The sequence below is a fragment of the Orcinus orca genome, chromosome 19 (assembly GCF_937001465.1).
Source record: "Orcinus orca chromosome 19, mOrcOrc1.1, whole genome shotgun sequence".
NCBI lineage: Eukaryota > Metazoa > Chordata > Mammalia > Artiodactyla > Delphinidae > Orcinus > Orcinus orca.
The window spans coordinates 9,344,370-9,366,777 of record NC_064577.1 but is presented as its reverse complement, the minus strand read 5'-3'; the positions used below and the strand labels follow the sequence as shown (position 1 = coordinate 9,366,777).

The 22,408-nt window shown below is 41.8% G+C and overlaps 1 protein-coding gene and 1 pseudogene across 6 annotated transcripts in view; both read left to right on the top strand.

Annotated features, from left to right (window-relative positions):
• ZZEF1 (zinc finger ZZ-type and EF-hand domain containing 1) overlaps positions 1 to 22,408 on the top strand; it is a 128,116-nt gene that overhangs the window by 35,777 nt on the left and 69,931 nt on the right. For all 6 annotated transcript variants that reach the window (XM_033423178.2, XM_033423181.2, XM_033423175.2 and 3 more), the window contains exons 4-13: positions 1,149 to 1,320; positions 2,821 to 3,020; positions 4,648 to 4,858; positions 8,281 to 8,397; positions 9,443 to 9,621; positions 11,188 to 11,286; positions 15,184 to 15,275; positions 15,659 to 15,807; positions 20,153 to 20,264; positions 21,339 to 21,554. In XM_033423178.2, coding sequence (XP_033279069.2) covers positions 1,149 to 1,320; positions 2,821 to 3,020; positions 4,648 to 4,858; positions 8,281 to 8,397; positions 9,443 to 9,621; positions 11,188 to 11,286; positions 15,184 to 15,275; positions 15,659 to 15,807; positions 20,153 to 20,264; positions 21,339 to 21,554 — 1,547 coding nt within the window. The remainder of the gene's footprint in view (positions 1 to 1,148; positions 1,321 to 2,820; positions 3,021 to 4,647; positions 4,859 to 8,280; positions 8,398 to 9,442; positions 9,622 to 11,187; positions 11,287 to 15,183; positions 15,276 to 15,658; positions 15,808 to 20,152; positions 20,265 to 21,338; positions 21,555 to 22,408) is intronic.
• LOC117200393 (etoposide-induced protein 2.4 homolog) lies at positions 11,296 to 15,177 on the top strand (annotated as a pseudogene).

Genomic DNA, 22,408 nt, shown 5'->3' with positions numbered 1-22,408 from the left:
ATTTACTTGCGTTTCTGTCTGTCTGTTCGCTTCATTATCCTTGGCACCTGGAACTATGCCTGCCGCGTAGTAGGTACTCTGTGAATAGTTGTTAAGTAAATGAGGGAAGCCACTACAGACTCACTTAGTGACCACAACAAAAGTTGATACTGTGAATTAGCAGGTCCGTGGAACATAATAAGAGTCCAGAAATAGACCCAAATACATGTGGGAATATAGTACCAGATATAGTTAGCATTACACGTCAGGTTGGAAAGGTGAATTAGCAAGCAAGTTGGGTTAGGGAACTGGTTAGCCATTTGCAGAAAAAAATAAAACAAGATTCTTAACCCACTGTATTCACGAAAATAAATTGCAGATGGATTAAAAAGTTCAACTGAAAAGAAAGCTATAAGAGCTAAAAACCCTGACATGGGAAAACCTTTCTGAGCAGGACATGAAACTCAAAAACTACAAAAGAAAAGATTAATAAGTTAGACTGTATGCAAATTTAAATTTCTGTACAGCAAAAAATATAAGCAGAGTCAAACGACAAATGACATTTTAGGGAACAAAAGTATATTTTGTAACATTGTGACAGACTCAGTTTTTTTTTACTAACTCTGACCTTGGGCAATTACTTAATTACCTTAGTTTCCTCATCTCTAAAATGAATTAATACATAAAAATGTGTAGAAAAGTGCCTGGTTCACAGTAAACAGTTAGTAAATATTACTTACTATGTAGGTGTATATATACATTACATAATGTACATAAAATATATAAATTGATAAGAAGACTTGTGACCCAGTAACAAAAATAGATGAGGGCAGGACCAGGCCATACTCAGAAACACAAGTGGCTTACAAACAAGTGGCTTAAAAAAATCTCACTCATAATTAAAGAAATGTAAATTCAAACTATAAGTCATCATATTCATCTCTTGGGTGGTTTTGCAGATATATCAGTGGATTTGTGTTGTACTACAGTCAGCTCATGGAGCAGTCCTTCTGCTTTACACGTGTTCTCCAATTTGGAAGGAGATTTTAAGGAGCATTTATTTTTCTAGGGCCAAAGTGCCAAGCATATTTCTGCTAGATATTTTAAATGATCTTTTTAAAGATTCTTTGTGAAAGAGATGTTATGATAAAATCTGGTTTTTCTTGCAGAGAGCCCTGGAGATCTAATTAGAAGTCCAGAGATGGACAAACTCAAGTCAGTAGCAAAGTGCTACACTTATATAGAAACATCCTCCAACCCTGCAGACATTGACAAGATGACAAATGGAGAAACGTCATCATACTGGCAGTCAGATGGCAGTGCCCGCTCACACTGGATTCGGTGGGTGCTGTAATACCAATTCTTGAGTGAAAGTCCAAGAAAATTACCCACTTTCTTTCTCTTATCCCAACAATGTGTTAAAAAATTATTTTTTAAAATTTTAGAGTATTTTCTACTTAACTGGCTAGTGTTTTTCTTCTTGTGACTATCTGGAAAGATGCTTTAAGAATCAAGTTAGGACTTCCCTGATGGCGCAGTGGTTAAGAATCCACCTGCCAATGCAGGGGACACGGGTTCGAGCCCTGGTCCGGGAAGATCCCACGTGCCACGGAGCAACTAGGCCTGTGTGCCACAACTACTGAGCCTGCGCTCTAGAGCCCGCGAGCCACAACTACTGAGCCCACGTGCCACAACTACTGAGCCCACATGCCACAACTACTGAAGCCTGCGCACCTAGAGCTCATGCTGCATAACAAGAGAAGCCACTGCAATGAGAAGCCTGCGCACCACAACAAAGAGTAGCCCCCGCTGGCTGCAACTAGAAGCCACTGCAACCAGAAAGCCCGTGCGCAGCAATGAAGACCCAATGCAGCCAAAAATAAATAAATAAATAAAAATAAATCTATGAAAAAAATTATTAAAAAAGAAAAGAATCAAGTTAAAGGAATCATGTAAAATTTTCTAACCTGGTTCATATATTCATAAACATGGAAAATTACTTGGTATTTTAAGGGAGAAAATTAGCATTTGACTAATATTTTATGATATGGATTTCAGATCTTTTTCACTAGGTTTTCAGGAAGATTAATATAACAAGGGACAAGTACTTTTCTTATATCTGATGTGATTTCACTTCTCAAGATTTTTTCTGCACATTTAAACAATTTGTGTACAACTAAGTTGGCCAGTTTATTAGAGAAAGAGGGAACGGGGGTGGTCAGGAATCCTGGAGTGGAATTTTTTTTCCCCCACCCCCACACAGCACGTTGGGGGATCATTCCCTGACCAGGGCTCGAGCCTGTACCCCCTGCAGTGGAAGCACGGAGTCCTAACCACTGAACCGCCAGGGAACTCCCCCACTGGAGTGGAATAGATGACAGTAAACTATGATGAAGCTGCTATCTAAAATTTCACCTGTCCCTTCAGAAAATGGGCTGATTTCAGCTGGTGGAAATAGAAATAATTACCTTGTTTTCTCATAGAGGATAAATATGCTCTTTAGCCATCTATACATGAGGGAATATACCCAGTTCTTTGCATGCAGTTTAGAAATTTGCTTCTTGCCAGGTAAAGGGATTTTGTTAGACTGTTCATATTGTACTTTCCTGCTTGTGTTAGTAGCTTAAAAAGAAATAGAAGATTGATCTTGAACTGAAAGGAATTTTAGAAACTTGGGAAGGTCATATTTGAAACTAATAGCCAGCATTTCAAGTTAGTTGCTTTTAGGGGAATCAGTCTTGGGGTATATCACACGTAAGATCTTAAGAGATGGGACTTGTGGGCCCTGCCAGTTCTCAACCTGTATAAACACTTGTAGTTTCTGCTCTCCGTGTTTTCCAGTTTAAAAATGAAGCCAGATGTTGTGCTTAGGCACCTGTCCATTGCAGTGGCTGCCACTGACCAGAGCTACATGCCGCAGCAGGTGACTGTAGCTGTGGGGAGGAGTGCCAGCGATCTTCAGGAAGTCCGCGACGTGCACATTCCCAGCAATGTCACTGGCTATGTGACACTGCTGGAAAATGCCAACATCAGTCAGCTCTGTGAGTCAACCAAGATACGTCTTGCCCTTCTAACTAAGGGGATTGGGAGGGGAGGAAGAAGTCATGTTTTTTGGCGGGAAGACCTCTGAAGTAGAAAAGCTGTTTGCTTTTCTCTGGAGATTTGATTTGCTTCTCATCATATACATGAAAGTGGTCATTATTTCACCTATTCAGTGTTTTTAAAAGTTATAGAAAAGCAGTAAAGCCTATTTTAATTAAAAATATTTTATTTTTGTTTTCTTATTAGAAAATCAGAAATATTTAGATAAAAATTATTCAAAATCCCACTACCCAGGGATTGTCGCTGTGAATCCGTTGGTATGGATCCTTCCAGACCTTTTCTTACATTTTTGTGTGTGTGTGTATGTCTGTGTGTATAAATACACACACACACGCACATATATATATACACATTTTAAAAAATAAAATAGGTTTGCATATATATATTTACATATATCTATACATGTCTTTTTACAAAAAATAGTGATATTTTGTACACGCCCTTTTGTAACTTTTTAATGTGTTGTCTTATATATTCATGCACACCTTTAGTTAGTGTTGTAAGAATATGCCTTAATTTTAACAAGCCTTTTATTCTTGGACATTTAGTTTGTTTCCATTTTTATACTATTATAACCTTGCTTCACACATAGCATTTTGGAAATAATCACAATTCTGTGATTTCTTTCCAGGCTTATTTCATTCAGGGAGCCGGAATGCTTCATGTTTTGTCTCATTTCTTCTAATGCTTTCCTGGGCCAAAAGAAGTATTCTTACTTTGCTCAAAGGAACTGAGGCCTGGGGAGGTAGAGTCTTTGTGTCTCACCCCTGGGCAAAGACGTAGTTAAGCTTGTGGAGTAGAAGCTTCCTGTCTTATACTGTGGTGGTCTTTTCTCTAAATTGTGTCCTTTTAAACTTCTCACCTCCTTTCCAACCCAAATAAGAAATTATGACAGCTCTTAAAAGTGAGTCATGCCTATGCCATTTATCTGGACTTGATAATTAAAAAGAAATTCTCACAACTGCTATGAGCCAGCTGCTGTTTCATAACAACATCCAAATTTCAGAACTCTAGGAAAAGTTTTTAGACATTTTCTTACCGTGTATTTAATCAGGATTTTAAAAATGCACTTTGTGTTAATTATCAGAACTCATAAATGCCTATGAAACTTTGTGATATATAGATTTAAGCCACCCTTAGTTTTACACATGATTCTTTTGACTCCTTAGATTGGTCAATGCTTTTTTTTTTTTTTGCGGTACGCGGGCCTCTCACTGTTGTGGCCTCTCCCGTTGCGGAGCACAGGCTCAGCGGCCATGGCTCACAGGCCCAGCCGCTCTGCGGCATGTGGGATCTTCCCAGACCAGGGCACGAACCCGTGTCCCCTGCATCGGCAGGCGGACTCTCAACCACTGCGCCACCAGGGAAGCCTGGTCAATGCTTTTTTGACAAATTTATTATATATACTAGCTCCATTGCACACATCATTTATTTCTGGCATCAGAGTATATCTTCAGAATTTTCTTTTCGAAATGTGAATTACTATCTTGCTTTTAGTTGGAAGCCTAGAATTTGCTGAACTGAAGAAGTTAATCCAATACTGAATTTGTTGTTTGCGCTTGACAGATGTCCAGATTAACATAAAGCGTTGTCTTAGTGATGGATGTGACACTAGAATTCATGGTCTGAGGGCTGTTGGCTTTCAGAGAGTCAAGAAGTCTGGGGTCTCAGTCTCAGATGCTTCTGCAATATGGTATTGGTCTCTGCTGACATCTCTGGTGACGGCTTCCATGGAGACAAATCCCGCCTTTGTCCAAACAGTGCTACGCAACACTCAGTAAGTCGCTCTGCTTTCCAGGCTTGTCACGGGGTGCTCATTGTCTAACCCTTTAGGGCGAGTCACTGAGCAGCCTTTGATCATCGAGACTCAGTCAGTAGCTGGGCCCCAGGTGCCCTGTTGTTTCCTGTTGTTTGTGCCTTCAGCTTCTATCTTGTGAGGGGGTCCCACATGCCATTCCTCTTCCTTATCCACTGGGGAACAGTTGTTCACATTACATAGCAATTTATATGGGATAAAACACCTTCAGATGCTATATATTATTTACCTACTTATGTCGTAAAATGTATCTGTAAAAATTATCCCTGTTTTATAGACAGGGATACGGTGACCTTCCCTGAGGTGTATGACCAGGCAGTGATGGATCAGTTTGAATCCAGGTCTTTGGACCTAGGCCCTAGGTTGAAAGCTCTTTTCACTAAAGAGTCAAATCTTTTCAAGGACACCAAATTAATTTATTTTTAAATGTAGAGTACCTTTGAAAATTTTCTTCTAAAAACTGTTAGGGCAAAAAGACTCAGTTGTAATATATAAGGCAAAGCAACTAGCTTCAGTAGCAATGAAGTATTAGTGTTATATGTAAGTTTAGTAACTGATAATAGGCACTCAGTGCAGGCTGTCAAAATATCAGGTAAAAGAGATAGCTAATATTTTGTTCTGTAGATGTTTTTTGAGATTTGTTATTGCTATTAAATAAAACTCTTCAGCAAATAATACTGCTGGCAGTGCTAGATCTGAAGGGTAATATTTGGCCAGACTCCTTTCTTCCTGCCTATTTTAAAATTTAAAAAATAAAAAAAAGTTCAAACTTAGAGAAATATTGCAAATTCGATGCAAAAAGAAAAAGTAGCTTCTTCCTGAGCCAGTTGAGAGTAATTTGCTAACCTGATGCCCCATGGTTCCTGAATATTTTATTCAGTATGTGTTTCCTGCAAATGAGAACATGCTGCTACAACCATCAAAATCAGGAAATTAGCATTGATATACATTGCTACCATCTAATTCTCAGATCCCGTTCAAGTTTTGCTAGTTGTCTCAGTAATGTCCTTTGTAGCAAAAGGATCCAGTCCAGAATCATACTTAGTATTTCATTGTCATGTCTCTGTAGTTTCCTTCAATAAGGAACAATTCCTCTGTCTTTCCTTGACTTTTAAGACTTTGAAACTTTTGAAAATTATAGGTCAGTTATTTTGAAGAGCATCCTTCAGTTTTGGTTTATCTGAAGTTTCATCATGATTAAGATTAGATTTTTTATCTTTGGCAGGAATGTCATAGAAGTGATGATGGGTTCTCATTGCATCCCATCAGCGACACACAGCTTCAGATTGTCCTATTACTAGTTTGGTGATGTTAACTTCAACCCTTTGATGAAAGTGGTGTCTGCCAGACTTTTCCAGTGTAAAAGAATTCTTTTCCCTTTGTAATTAATAAATATTTTGTGAGGAGGTGCTTTGAGACTATGTAAATATCCCATTCCTCATCAAACTTTATATTGGTATGACTCAAGATTCCTGTTTTATTCCCTGAGTTATAATCCATCACAGTTTTGACGGTCAGATTGGCCCAGATTTGGCCGATGGGACCCCCTTCAGTCTGGTTCATATGTCCTTTTGATATGTCCTCATCTTCTTGGAACACTTCCTTACAACAAGATATTCCAGGCTTATCTTGAATGTTCCCTGCCATAGTCCTAGAACCAGCTGTTTTGCTCAGGAGTCATGGTCACTCTTAGTGGAGAGTTGTGTTTAGAAACAAACTAAACTCATTGCTGTTGGAGTGTTGCTTCTTTCAGTGTACACAGCTGGGAAATACATGTTTGTGTGTAAGTAATAGACACATATGTGTATCCACAGGCACATTGACACCTATATTTATTTCTATATCTGTAACACTGAAAACTCTGAGTTTATACTTCTAATAAACTCTGATAACTTCTAATTCTAATCCAGCACTGCTGTTCATTCTAGTTTTCTCCCTTTCTCTATTTGTAACTCCCTTCTGTGATTGTGAGAAACCTGGCTCCCATCATCCCTAAAATATTTACTTATTTAAACAATCCCGCTCTATATAACCAGTCTCCCACCTCCCTGGCCCTTGCCTGGACACCCTCCTCACCCTCTTGGTGCTTGCATTCCATGCCAGGCTGTCCCTTTGCTCAGTACCCCACTCTAATACCTCGCTCTGGGCCACCATGCACCCCACCCATGCACCCACCCAAGGACACACGAGTGCCTACCTTGCACAGCCCTACTTTATGGACTGAATTTTCAGGAAGGGGAAGAGGAAAAGTTTTCTGCCTTATTTTTGTGAAGCTATGCCACGTTGTTGAAGAACGGATATATCCCTAAACAGTTGTAATAGTTAATTGGCAATGGTATCTTCACTCCTAACTTTTAAATATCAGTGATCTTAAAACTATTCTAAAATTTAAAAATTATTTTAAAAAAATCAATGAGGAAAAATAAGTAAGAAAAAAATATTATGAAACAAAAGTGGAAATAAATTCCGTAAATCCTTGCATGCCACTTAGGTGCATTAGACCTTGTTGATCGACTGTATGTTAGTGTAGGTGCCCTACTGATGCAGCTCATATAGAGGGGACAAGAAACGAGAGCAGAGTGGAAGCTGACACAGTGTTATTAGCCTTGCTGTTTTGTCTCTGTTGTGAAATGTAGAAATAAAATAGTTTCAGGGATTCCCACTACTATTATAAAATGACTATCAAGTGTAGAATTTTGAGTGACTTTTTCTGTACCTTCATGTTATTCATGGTACACTCATTGCCTAGCACAGTTGCTGGCACAAGTAGGGCTCAGTAATATTTTGTTGCATAAATTTATTAGATGACTGCTGGTCCAGAGGAGGTAAAGCTATTGTAAAAGGAGATGAGAAAAGAGAAACATTAAAGCAGACTCTGAGGTAGAAAGGCCAAGAAACACAGGCAGGAATAGAGAAGGTGACAGGTGCTGATATGTTTAGGATAAAATAAACATATCATGATGCATCTTTAGATACAAGAGATCTGAAGATGAATTTTTTTTGTGTGTCACAAACAGCTCTGCCCCTGGGGTCAAGTTTTCTAAGAACTCAGGGTTTTTCTGTAGACATATGTCTTTTGCTTATACTACTTAAAATGAACACTTGCTTCCAGAGGGTTGAATGAGCTTTTATAGAGGGAAATGGAACTCTTAAAGAAAAAAGAAAAGAAAAGGGAGAAACCTCATTAAACTGTTTAGCACCAGGACCCCTGCAGGAAAAAGGCTGATCTGTGTTACGTACCAGGTTCTCTGTAGGAACACTGTCTGTTTCTTGATAAGGGATTAATCCAAACAAGCTTCCAACAATTTTTTTTTGTCTAAAATTGTATTATTAAGTTTATTGTTTGCCAGGGATTGTTCTGATTGCACATTTTACACTCCTAGGAAGGCACTGCAGCACATGCCTCCACTTTCCCTCTCACCAGGATCTACAGATTTCTCAACTTTCCTGTCTCCCAACGTTCTGGAAGAAGTGGACAGCTTCCTCATAAGGATAACTAGGTAAAATTAATGTTGATAAGGGCTGGTGGGGGACAGAGGGCATATGTGCTTGGTAAGTCCTTTTTGTTTTTTTTTAATTTTAAAATCTTTTAAAGATTTTTTGTTTTTTAAAGAATCATTTGTAGTGACTGAAGAGAAAGTGAAATAACGGTGTACCCGTGTAAACTCCATGATCTAGCAGGACACCTGCCCTCAGGAATTGGGGGTGGGTGCGGAGTAATCCTCCGATTCAGCTAGAGCAGGGGTCTCAAAGTCCAGAATGCAAAGCCTTTCAGTTCCCTCACATCCCCAGCCCAGCACCTGCTGTCTCCGTGAACAGGTCTAACAAGCCTGATTGTCCATAGACCTGGGAAAGGACACCCTGCTAGCTGTTTGAGGGGTCGCGTAGTGTGGGGACACTCAGCTCTGTCACAGTGAGCCCTGTTAGAGTACAAACCAGGCCCTGAGCCATCTAGACAGGGTTTTTTTTTTTTTCTCTCTCTTTTTGGCCACACCACATGGCATGTGGGGATCTTCGTTCCCCAACCAGGGATCAGACCCATGCCACCGGCAGTGGAAGCACGGAGTCCTAACCACTGGACCACCAGGGAAGTCCCCATCTAGACAGGTTTAAAAGTTTCAGTGTAATATGTTTAAAAAAGCATATGTGATGTGGAATAGATCTAAAGCATGTTATTGGTGTTTGAAGGAATAAGCCCTTAACACTCTGGCCAAGCCGAATTATTACCCGAGGCGTCTTCATAGCAGGGGCTTATTGCAACAGCCTATTTATTTTTGGTTTATAAAGTTTGCCTTATTAAAGTTGATAGCATTATTTAATACTTATAGGTGAAGGTTACAGAAGTGAGGATTTAATTTCCTGGTCCTCTGGGTTGATTTAGTTTTTCTTTAGGCTGTCGTAAGGATTTTGAAAAAGTATTTCTGATAAACAGAGAAAGCATATGGCAGGTTGATGTTGCTTATGTAATCAGTTACACAGAGTTTGAGCTACCTGGATTTTCTCATAGTTTTAAGAAGTGAAGTGTTTTTTGTTCTTTGTTTATAGCTGCTCTTCTACTCCAGAGGTGGAGCTGACTCTTCTGGCTTTTGCACTAGCAAGAGGGAGTGTTGCCAAAGTGCTGAGCTCTCTGTGTACTGTCACTGACCACCTGGACACACACTATGATGCCTCATCCCTCATCTCATCCATGGCATCAGTCAGGCAGAACCTGCTCCTTAAATATGGTAAATGACCTCGGCATGATGCACACGTCATAAAACCATCACCAACGTGGGATTTCCTGGCATCTTCTTATCTTTTCGTGTAGTTTGTGGGCTCGGTCGTTGTAGTTATACAATGATTTCTGGAAGAGCGTGTCTTCTTTGGGGCTGGTAGGGAGAAGGGAGATGTTGGTTCATTTATGGATGCATTAGCAGAAGGTGACCTTAGTGTTCACTACGCTGTACTCCCAGGATTTACTGGCCTAATCACTTAGGCATGGTGGCCATTTGAACACAGCCATCTTTGATAAAAGTATGGGAGTGTCTCATGGTGTAGGTCAAGAGGTTGGGAAGTTGGAGTACCTCTCATCTGGAGGAGGGAGGAAACTACCCCAGACCCAGAGCAAAGGATCCTTGTCTTGGAATCCATCCCTCTGCATCCTCGTGATAGTTTATAGCTGGTTGGGACAACATAGATGGTCATACATACATGCCTGCTATCACTTTCCCCTCCTGGGCCCAATGGCAGTCCATCTTAGCACTTTTCTACTGACCCAGGGTGGGGCTTCCTAATCCTTCTCAACGCAGGAGTCCATACAGCTACTCTCAGATGACTGCAGTGGACATGTGCTGTCCTGGCCTCTAGTGCTAAAGTTTCTGTCCACAAGTACAGTATTGGATCCCATCCTCTTCAGTAATAGAGGCAATACTGTGATATTTCCTCATGATATTTGTACCTTTGCCTAAATATCACTTTATAATAATGTATTTTATGTTTAATTTTTTAAGTCTGACAATCGATGTCTTGTAAATCCAGTCCCTCCCCAGTTTTGGAAAGGTCATTTTTTTGGAGGGGTAGGGGCCCGTAGAAGGCACAGCCAAATGGGAGGGATACGTAGTGTCTGGAAAATATTCTCCAGAAAGGTTTTTGATTCAGTTTAGCAGTTATTTGAGCAGGGAGCACGGGATGGAGGAGGAATGCATAGGGGGACTGTTCATTATTGATAATGTTCTAGTTCTGGGTTGGGTTATAGGTTAATAGGGTTATAAGGTTTTCATTATATTATTAAAAGAAAAAGAAAAATTTTCAGATCATTATAGCAAAAGTTGATTTTTATAATTTTGAAAACTTTCAAAATTTGCCTGGAGACGTTTTAAAGAAACAAGACCTAGAACGCTAAGACATTATTTATATATTTAAATGCAATTACAATAAAATTAATTATTGGCTCCAAAACAGTGTCTTAGGAATTCCTCCTTTCCCCCCACTCAGCACACAAATATGTTGAGCCTGTGCTCTTAATCTGTGTCTTATAGTGTGCTTCGTTTCCAGCTAGTGGTTATTCTAGAATGATTCTCCTCAGAATTACTTAGGGACATAAGCTGTACTTTGTTTCTTTCAGGAAAGCAGAAAAGGATGGTGTCAACTTTTGTCTAATATTACTTCCTATTTTAGCTTTTAAATGGGTAGATTTTTACTGAGCAGTCTGGGCGTCCACAGGCTCTCCATTTGCACTAATGAGTTCTAGTTTCCATTTTTTCGTAGCGCTAGCTTCAGGCTGTCTCTTTCTCTTTCTTTTCTTTGATCAGGTAAACCTCTGCAGTTGATTCTTCAGGCCTGTGATGTCAAGGGAAAAGAAGAGAAGTCAGGACCTGAAAACCTCCTTGTTGAGCCGTGGACGAGGGACGGTGAGTGGTGGACCTGTCAGGTTTTAGTGAGTCGAAAGGGCCATGGTGCTCACTAGAGGCTGTGTGAAACCGCACTGTGGTCTTCGAAACTTTCAAGATATGCAGTCTTCGCTGCGATGTCCTTCAGTTGGTTTCAGTGGTTCCTGAACCATTTGCGTGATTTCTTTACTACAGTATTGCCCCCTGCTAGGTGTCAGTCACCTGTAACAACTTAAAAGTACTTGAGAGCCTTCAGTTTTGAAAAACAAAGACTTCTCCTCTTGGAATATAAAAAGTTACCATTTTTAAGTTCAGACTGTCTTTCTGTTGTGTTATCTCAAAGTATTGAGACACTCAGTGGATCAGTAGCACTTAGTGCTAAAAATGTAGCTTAAGATGAGGGTATTTCTCCATATGGCTGCTCTGGCATTTGAAGTGTCTGGAAGGAAGCCTCACTCCTTCCCTGGCGTCAGCATGGTGATTGCTGATGTGCTTCTCAGCGCTGTGGCTCTTTTCCTCATCCAGGGAGTGTTTGTGAGTCTCTTCCTCATCCGTCTTGTTGGCCAGCTGGTTAGTCTCCTGCACATGTCCCCTTCTACTCACTATACTGCTTTGAATATTGCCAGTTCAGAAAAGGGCGTGGAATGTTCCAGCAGTTATCAAACATTGAAGGGAACTGGCCTTACCACTTTGGACTCGGTTTCGCCTTGGCTTGCCTCACAGCAGAACAGACCTTGTGCATTCTCAGTAGTCGCCTCCTCTCTGTTCTGTTTCCTGTGGTCATTAGCACCAGTGAAGTGAAGACGCCTGGGAAAACGTGCCTCACCAGTCCCACCTCCTCCTGGTGGTCTTCTTAAGCCATGACTACCGCATTAGACAGGCTTCCTGCAGTCCTCGCTGAGCAGCTCAGCCTCTGCAGACACATTTCCTCCCCCACATTCATCTCCTGCCACCCTGAAGGCCACCTCAGACCGCCCAGTCACCTGCCGTCCAAAGTGGGGTTGGGAGGAGGTGGTGGCAGCTCTTTGCCCGTTTCCCCCTTCCCACACTCCGGAAAGCAAGACCACTCTACCAGAGGCCCTCTGCAGTTTTCCTTTGCTCTCTGAAGAATTGGGATTTTTGTCTCTGGAGTATGTAAGGCAGAATCTTCTTAAAACCAGTGTATGGATTTTTTTTTCATACTCTCATCATCATCTACTGAAAGGCCTCTCTTATTTTATCTTACTTTTTTAAACTTTTATAACAATTTCAGATTGTCTCCATCTAGTCTTTCTTTTTAAAGACCGTATTTTCTTTTTTTAAGAGCAGTTTTAGGTTTACGACAAAACTGGAAGGAGGTACAGAGATTTCCCATATGCCCCCTGCCCCACACATGCAGAGCTTCCTCCATTATCCACATCACTCACCAGAGTGGTACATTTTTACGAAGGGTGAACCTACATTGACAACGTCGTAATCGCCCGAAGTCCATAGCTTACTTTAGGCTTCACTCTTGATGTCTTCCATTCTGTGGATTTGAACAAATATATAATGACCTATATCCATCATTATAATACCATACAGGGTGTTTTCATTGTCCTTAAAATCAGCCTGGATTTTTAACACCATTCTAAGTCTGAAAGCACCACAGGTTTTTCTGTAGCTATTGAAATGCATTTGCCGGCTCTTCTGCCTGGTCTGATTTGAATAGTTTGCTACTCTCCCTGTGTATTATCCATCCCCCTCTCCTCCCTGCCTTCCACCTAACCTTGCATGGATAAATCGCATAAACTAGTTGTAGTGTGTGGATTTGTTACTTTTGTTGTGTTTCTGATGAGCACCCAGGTGGGATGTGACTGGGCGTGGGGAGGAGCCTTGGTTTCCCCTGGTTTCTCCCTCCACAACCGTCACTGTCTGTTTCTTGTAACTCAGGTTAGGATTCCGTCCTCTACAAAAAAATGAACCTGACGAGACAGGGAGGACAGAGGAAAGTCCTCACAGCCGGAACTGTGGGGTTTTGAGGAGTGATTTGTTTCTTCCCCTTACGGGGGCCAAAGCTCTTTTTCACTGCTACCTTTCAAGTTCCCCAGCTTCTGGGAAACACTGGATGTTCCCCCTTGCTGCACAGAGTGCCCGGAGAACACGAACGTGGACACTCCGAGGGCTGACCTCCCGTGAGTCACAGCCATGGGTCTGGCATTTTAAAGGAGTGCAGACTGCTGCCAATAGAACTGAAGGAGTAGGGTTATTGAATTCTTTACGTTTGAGATTGGTTATTTTCTTCCTGTCATTTTAAGAGAATAAATTGGGCAGGAGGGGCATGGTGTCCAAACAGTTGTAGCTTTAAAATATTATAGTTAGACTTCTGAGCTGGTTTTTTACCAAGAAAAGGAAGCACAGAGGTTTTATTTATTTACTTTTTAAGCTTTATTTGTTTAACGTATGTATTTATTTGGGCCTTAAAAAAATTGGTGGCAATGTTATTTTAAAAGAATCTGATTCTTTTGACTTAAATTATTGCTTCAGCTACTTTGAGACTAATGAAAACTGGCAGCTACTCCCAGGCAGCATTTCGGCCTTTACAATAGATTTGATTAGTTAGAGGCATCCAGACCTCCTAGGAAAGGTGACAGTTCAATAAGTGGGACAGTTTTTAGTATTACTGTTAGTAGAATTGTGTGAATTTCTGGCCGTATGGCTTCTTAAAATTGTCTGTAGAATTACTATTTGATAGCATTAGATCAATAATAGCTTCTCCCTGTGATTTAGTAAAGTTTCCTTTGGATTTAATTTTCTTGGTTTTGGTGACAAATAATGCATATTATTTAAATCTCTTACGGAGATTTAACTTCACAAATTTTTGTTTTATTGAACCCAGTGTAATGAAATAAGCATGAAATTGGTTTCAGTCTTTTCATCTTGATAAGGCAGAGTGGTTGAAAGCAGTTCATGGTTTCAGGAAGAATGGGTGGTCAGGCTGATTTTAGTAAATGTGTAAGTTATATAATTTACAGAGGTTGGAAAGAGAAAAGCAGCTTTGGATTTAACAGACCTTTTTGTAAATTTTTAAAGGATAATTAACAACAGCAAAAAAGGTGAACTACAACTCTCATACAAATATAAAATGAAGACGTCAATCTTTTTATTTATCCCATTAATTACTGAGGGAATCAGTAAGATGTTACAAGCAGGTCAAAGGAGAACTCATTAATACACATAGACCAGTAAGAATGCTGACACGAATCTACAGATGGTTGCAAAATTGGTCAGTCTTCATAAGGAATAATCAGCTATGTTCCTATAGACACAATTTTTATTTGTGTGGACAAGAATCTTTTGCATTAATGTTATTATTCTACAATTTACAGAATTGTAAAATAGTTCAGAGACAAAGAAAGGTGGAGATGACCCAAAGAGTGCACTGAACAAACACCCAGCATGCTTTTCTTGCCCATTTCAAAGACTTTTACAGTCTTTCCTGAAAGAGTATTCAAGAAGCTATCTAATTCCTCTCTCAGCCTTTAAGCCTGCTTGCTTCTAACAGCCCAGCCAAACGTCAGTCATGGTTTCAGGAATGGTTTAGAAAGGTGATTGATTGTCCAGTCTTTTGTCTCTTTGAATTAAAGTCACAGTCTTTATCAACTTTTTATTTCTTTATCGTTACCTCAGAGCTGAGCAGCCTGTATAGTTGAAAAGATTTTGCTCTGACCAAGTTATACCTGGACCATGATCTGTTACCTCGGTGTCTCTCGGGGGGTTGCTTCTGTCCAGAGGGGAATTCTTTTTCTAATTTTCTTTTCTTTTTCTAATTTTTATGAGAGAACCAGGTAGACTAGATGCCCTCTGCCTCAAAGGATATGCTTTGGTTTTGTTGGTCTTAGTTCTTAGGGTTATTACAGATGCCTCAGTCATCCTAACTTCAGTTTTTCTTTTTTGTAGGTTTTCTTACAGAGACTGGAAAAACCAGAGCAAGTACTATTTTTTCTACAGGAACTGAATCTGCCTTTCAAGTTACTCAGATCAGAATTATGGTAATTCTTATGCTGCCTTCTTTAGGAAATGTTACTGCTATTTTTAAAAATATGATTGTACTTCGGAGGTCCATGTCACTGGTTTTTCATTGAACATTTAGTGATTATTTATTCTGTGTCAGGCCTGTAGCAGAGGGCAAGAGCACAAAGATGAATAGATTGTTAAGTCTGTAGATGGTGTGAGTATAAGGATCAAGAAAAGTAAGGAATCATTTCTTGGGAAGCAGCTTTCTTACTTTTCCAGGACTTAATGTATTTTAAATCTCATTTTGTTGGTTTGATTTTTGCGTTAAGCTATTTGAATTTGACCATATTATTTGGGAACAAAATGGCCACAGAACTTTGGTCCCTTTGATGTACTTTATTTAGATCTCTATTTCCAGGTTCGACGTGGTGGCATTGGTGCCCAGTGTGGGTTGGTGTTTGCCTATAATTCATCTTCTGATAAATTTCATGCAGAAGAACACTTCAAAAGGTTTGAAAAATATGACAAATGGAAGCTTCAGGAATTCAGGCAATTTGTAAAAGGCAGGTAAGGAACAGAATAAAAATCTTTATAGTTAATAAGATTGTATACATTCTCTTATTGGTGAAATACGTTTTCTTTATAGAAAAGTTGCCACTAACCCATCTTCAGTGGCCATGAGCATTCATTGCTTTCTGGCAGCACATGTGAAGACATATATTTTAATTTGTTCATAGTCTCTTACTCGGTCCCTTCTGTGACCAGGTGTACACATCTTCAAAATGGTTGGGTAATAATACATGCCTGAATTGTGGGCAGCCTGAGGTCTCTAGTCTTATCTAGCCACTGGAAAATTTACCCAGGCCCCAGCTTCCCTCCTCCTATTTTTGTGTTTTTACTGAAAATATTTATTAAGCACCTACGATGTGCTAGGCCTGATGCTAGGTACTGAAGATACCGTAATGAGCAGATTGGCCCGTTCCCTGCTCTGTAGAGCCTACTGTTAACTCAGAAGACAGGTGATAAAGCCTACAGTGTCACAGTACTATAAATGCGAGGTGGGTAGGAGGGATGAGGTGCTCTGGGAGCATATGGCAGAGCACCTGACCTGATCAGGGAAGGCTTCCCGGAGGAAGTGTTGAATATGGATGAGCTAAAGCTAATTAACTACTTGAAGAAGTGGAAGGAGAGTGGCCTGAGCAAAGAGCAGAGCAGAGTTGAGAACTCAGGTGGGGTCTGGCGTACACAAGGGACTGACGAGCCCCACGTTGCTGAGGTGTGCCGTGAGTTGGAGAGTGGGGAGAGGTGAAGCTGGAGAGCTAGGAAAGGGTCAGGTTGTTAAGGCCCTTTTGTCTCTGTTTCAGGGTTTAGACTTTATCTTGAAAGCCGTGGGGGCAGGGGAAGGGAGCAGGGTGGAGTGTGTTGCTGAGGAGCTTCAAGAAGAACGAGGAGAGATCGCATTTGTGGTTTGGAAGTGCTGCTCTGGAGCCTGCTATGTGAGGTGGGCTGGAGGAGAGCGAGCGGGGAGGCCAGATGAAAAGGGAGGAGGCTGTCACGGTCACCTGGGAAGCCAGAGTGTGGGTAACCTCAACTAGAGCAGCAACAGGAGCCATGGAGAGATGTGGACGATTGAAGAGACGGCTAGAAGGTAGAAGCGGCAGGACCTGCTGAGTGACTGATGTACAGCAGGAGAGAGAAGGAGGCTTAGGCATCAGTGAGTCCTGGATTCTTGGCTCGCCAGAGGGGACATTGGTAGCGCCTTTTTCTGAGACAGAAAATACCTCGGGGGAAACAGGTTTGTGGGAAGATGATGGCTCAGTTTTGGTCCTGTTGCATTTGAGGTTCTAGGAAGCCTCTGAGATATCCCACAGCTAGTTGGATAAACAGGTCAGGAACCTGGAAGAGATGTTGTCCTGAAGGCAGAGATATGAGAGACATTTCGGTGATAGGTTTTTGTTTGTTTGTTTGTTTTTTTGCGGTACACGGGCCTTTCACTGCTGTGGCCTCTCCTGTTGTGGGCCTCTCACTGCCGTGGCCTCTCCCGTTGCGGAGCACAGGCTCTGGATGCGCAGGCTCAGCGGCCATGGTTCACGAGCCCAGGCACTCTGCGGCATATAGGATCTTCCCGGACCGGGGCACGAACCTGTGTCCCCTGCATCGGCAGGCTGGCTCTCAACCACTGTGCCACCAGGGAAGCCCTCGTTGATAGTTTAAAATGAATTAGAAGAGGTCATTCTGGAGGAGTGTGTGGGCTGGGAAGAAAGAACAGAGACCTTAGGTCAACATGCTGAGAGGCACTAGCATTTATGGGGCAGCAGAGAAAAGGAGGCTGAGCAAAACAGCCAGAGAAGCAACAGGGAAGCCAGGGGAAAATCGTGGTTAAAGAGGTAGGGAGTGGGCAACAGTGTTGGGTGTTACCCCGGAGTCGGTGAGGTAAGTCTAGAAGTGGACTTGTTGGATTTAGCCACAGACGTCGTTGGTGACCTCTTGGACAGTGTTACCTCCCTTATTACTAGTAGCAAGTTAAAACTCATGCAGCTGAGCCCGAGACTTGCCCTTTTTGCTCCTGTATTTCACAGGTAGTGGGGTGCTGGAGTTTTTACTATCACTGAGTACTGTACTATTAGGCTTTCATGTACGTATGAACCACCAATAATTGTGTGAAAATGCGGATTCTGAATCAGTGGTTCTGCCTGGGGCCTGAGACCTTCATTTCTAACAAGCTCCCCGGCGACTCTGATGCTCCCTGACCACGGATCACACGTGGAATAGCAAGGATCTAGAGTAACTTCCTCTCTCTGCTGGACTTCCTTTGGTGGTATTCCTGACAAAGGGTCACTCAGCCTCCCTAGGATATCCTTAATGATGGAGAACTCACTGCACTTCAGTAACATATTCTATGTTTATTGAAATCTACACTTGTAATTTCAACTCTGTGGTCTTAATTTCAGCCCTCTAAATGAATTGAAACAAATCTCTCCCATCATGCATACATGCTTTTTTAAAAGATGCTTTTCTTTTTAAACAATAACTAGAGATACACTTGTTTTTAAGTAGCTGTGTCCCACTCCTGGGACATATTAATATAGGGTTTTTTTCCCCTAAACCTGCTGTCCAACAAGATCTTTCACATCTTATATAGGATGATTTTTTTTGGAACCTAAATGCAGGCTTATTTGCTAGTCCCTTGTTGATTTTAGCTCCTGGTTCCAGCCTGAACTACTCTGAAATCCTGATTTGCTTGGGCTACATATTATCAGTCCCTCTCCAGTTTGGAGGTCAAAATGGTAATAAACATGTGTCTGTCTTCTTGCCTTTTTTTTTTTTTGTCTGCCCTCTGGTCAGACATTGGTCAGTTAGCACACTCTGGGACCAGCTGTTTGGTTGCTGTACATATTTAAGAGGACTGATTCTTAGCTCTGTTTTCTCCACCCTGCCTGTGAGTGGGTGTAGTGAGCAAGGTTGCTTCTCCCCACTCTCTGACATCCTGCCAGCTCTCTGTATCTCAAGGATTTCCTTGATGACTCCCAAAGGGTGAATTGAAAAATCCTCAAACACACCATATTGATGAAAGTCATTGGCATGGTTTTGGGCTAAGACGGAATACCACCTGTCCCATTGGTTTTAGGGTTAACTATATCATGAAAGGTTTATGCTAAGAAAGACTTAACTGTAAGAAGAGAATGTTTTTTTCTCTCTGTTACAAAACCTACTCTGGGTCCTTTGTCTTTTTCTTCTTGCTGTTTTCTTCTTGTAAATCCCTGTGTTTGCTTATCTTATCTATACAGAATACCCATGTGTTGGCTAGCTTGTTAGCCTATCACAGACTAAATAGTTTAAAGTTTTAGGAATGTTACTTGAAAAGACTGCCATTTTCTCCTTCTCAGTTATTTAATTCGTAAAAAGGAAGTACCATTCAAGTATCCAATTTTAAAAAGAAACATGGGCTTCCCTGGTGGTGCAGTGGTTAAGAATCTGCCTGCTAACACAGGGGACACGGGTTCAAGCCCTGGTCCGGGAAGATCCTACCTGCCACGGAGCAACTAAGCCCGTGCGCCACAACTACTGAGCCTGCACTCTAGAGCCCACGAGCCACAACTGTTGAGACCACGTGCCACAACTACTGAAGCCCGCGTGCCTAGAGTCTGTGCTCCGCAACAGGAGAAGCCAATGCAATGAGAAGCCCGCACACCACAACAAACAGTAGCCCCTACTTGCCGCAACTAGAGAAAACCCGTGTGCAGCAACGAAGACCCAACGTAGCCAAAAATAAATAAATTAAAAAAAAAAAAAAGAAACAGCACACAGTTGTACTTCTTCAGCCTTTGGGTTGAAATGCTTCCCTGGAAGGACTTCTTAAGTAATAGGGAAAAATCCTGAGGCCTGTGAAGGCTGAAGTTTTCCTTTTTTGGAGCTTCAGGATCTGAAAGCTCCTCAGCTTTTACCCTTCAGTTGTTGCAGTTGTGAATCTCAGGCCGGTCGTACCTATGTTAGCCAGACCTAGGGAAAGAAAACTGAACCTGCCTCTCCTTTGGATCTTTCCAGAAGCACACACCAGCTGTTGCATTGTACCTTATTCCTGAGTAGCTTCATCTCAGATGCCTTGACTTCAGGTCTCATTCTTCAGATAAGCAAGTTATCTAGGGAAGCAGACTTTCTCCTTAGTTCCCAGGTTATATTTGGGACTAATAATAGTTCCCATTGCACAGATGAGGAGGCTGAGAAATGGGGAGGATGTTACCGCCAGCTCCCTTGTATGCTCATAGAGGCCCACGTGCCACACCCCATCCTTGACTGTTAACCGACAGGCCGTGTAAACAAGTTAAATGCCATTTAGGTGGTGCCTTATTCATTAGACCCTTGAGAAGTTTAGGAATAGGAGAACATTCTGTGATTACCTTTGTGTTTACAGGATTGGTTGCCCGTCTGATAACCTTGGCGAGGATGATCCTATTGGCTGGTTTGAGCTGGAGGAAGAGTGGGATGAAGCAGATGTCAAGTTGCAACAGTGCAGGGTTGCCAAGGTAAGTGTCAGTGAGGTGTGGCCTTCGCACACCTGCCCACTCCCCTCCTTTTGTACTGTAAGTGTTTATCAAGCGGTTATTGTGTGCCGGCCCTGTGCCAGCACTGGAACCCTGGAGGTGAATCAGACGTGATCATGACCCTCACGGAGCTCCGAGTCTAGTGGGAGACACAGATGTATGAGACAGTGTGATATGGGCTGATAAAGAGACACACAGGGGGCTGTTGCAGCCCAGAGGAACAACATTTACCCAGCCTGGAATTCACTAGGGAAGGCTTCCCAGGAAAGTTGGTGCGATGCCAAGTGTTGAAAGTTGATTAAGCTGTCATCTTTAGCCAGGCTGAGAGGTGTGGAGAAGGGCCTCTCAGGCTGAGGGAGCAGTAAGTCCACAGGCCTAAATGCAAGAGAGGTATCTTTTCGTAGAAACAATGGTTATCTGGCTACTTAACCTCTGTTGTGAATCTTAGTAAGAAGCTTAAAAAAGAGAAACAAGAACTATCTTTAGGGCTTGTACATAGTAGGTGCTCAGTAAATATTTGTGCAGCTGAGTAGTGGATTCTGAAAGGCCCTCAACAAAGGAACTTTCACTATAATAAGCAGAGAGTGTGCATAGAAGTTGGGCTTTGCAAATGGTTTTAGCTTTGAGCAGACAAGGCTGTGTCCTGGGCTCCCAGCACATGGATTACAGGTAATTGGGGGCTTGGAGATGATCCCTTAGGGCAGTCATTGACTCTTTTCACCATATAGCTGTTGTCTGTTTCAAAATGACTGTGCCACAGAGCAGACGTCTTTCTCTTATTCATCCTGTCTTATCCTGTTTTTGCCTTGAAGCAGGAATAGTGCCGTTTCTCTTATTGCGATCTTTCCCCAAACCTGACTTCAGCGTTTGTATTGTCTCTTCCCTGTTTGTTGTAGATGCTGGGCTTATACTTTGTGTCTCCAGTGCTAGGCATAGTGGTACCTCATTAATTATTAAAGTCACAGGAAGACCTGCCCAGAAAGGCCTTTATCTTCCTTTCGTCAGTACCTGGGGCTTCTAAGTCCTTCTCCTCACCTCTGTCTTGTCCTTTTCCAGTATTTGATGGTGAAGTTCCTCTGCACCCGCCAGGAGTCGGCAGAGCGCCTGGGAGTACAAGGCTTGAGCATCAGTGGGTACCTCCGGCCCGCGAGGGCAGAAGCAGAGCAGAGCATCGTCCGTACTCACTGCAGAAAGGGCGTGGAGGAGAGCGTCTGTGGGGCCACACTGCTCCTCAGGACCCTTCAGTTCATCCAGCAGCTCGCCCACGACCTGGTAGTGTTTCCTCAGTTGTTAGACCTCATTCCTTTGGGAAGAGTAACGACAGTGTTTGGGGAAAGGAACACCAACCAGTGAAACCTGGCCCTGCTGAAGCCATGCAGTACGAATGAGGACGGCAGGCATCATGCTGCTGTGATGACGTTGGGAGGCCAAGGGGAGTGAGGCGTTGGGCATTAATGGCATCAGTCAGTGGAAGACGAAGTGGCATGTGGCCACCATCGTGAGGTTTCCTGGGATACACCTACATGCAGATCTTAAAGAGCCCCAGCTTTGGTTGACAGGGAGACAAAGCACATTTGTGGAATTTATGTCTTCTTTAAGTCCTAGAATTATTCCTGAAGTGTAGGTGAATTCTCTTTGTTTACTAAAAGTACCAAAAATAATAACAGGATTTTTTTTAATTCAAATATAGTTGACTTACAGTATTAGTTTCAGGTATACAACATAGTAACCCGATATTTTTATAGATTATACTCCATGCAAAGTTATTATAAAATATTGACTATATTCCCTGTATTGTACATTATATCCTTGTAACTTAAATTTTATTTTATACCTAGTAGTTTGTACCTCTTAATCTCCTTCACCTATTTTTGCCCTTCCCCACACTCCACTCCCCTCTGGTAACCACTAGTTTGTTCTCTGCAACTGTGAGTCTGTTTCTGCTTTGTTATATTTGCTTGTTTATTTCATTTTTTAGATTCCACATATAAGTGAAAACTTACAGTATTTGTCTTCTCTGTCTGACTTATTTCATTAGGTATAATACCCTCCAGGTCCATCCATGTTGTCACAAATGGAAAAATTTCATTCTACTTATGGCTGAGTAATATTCCATCATATACATA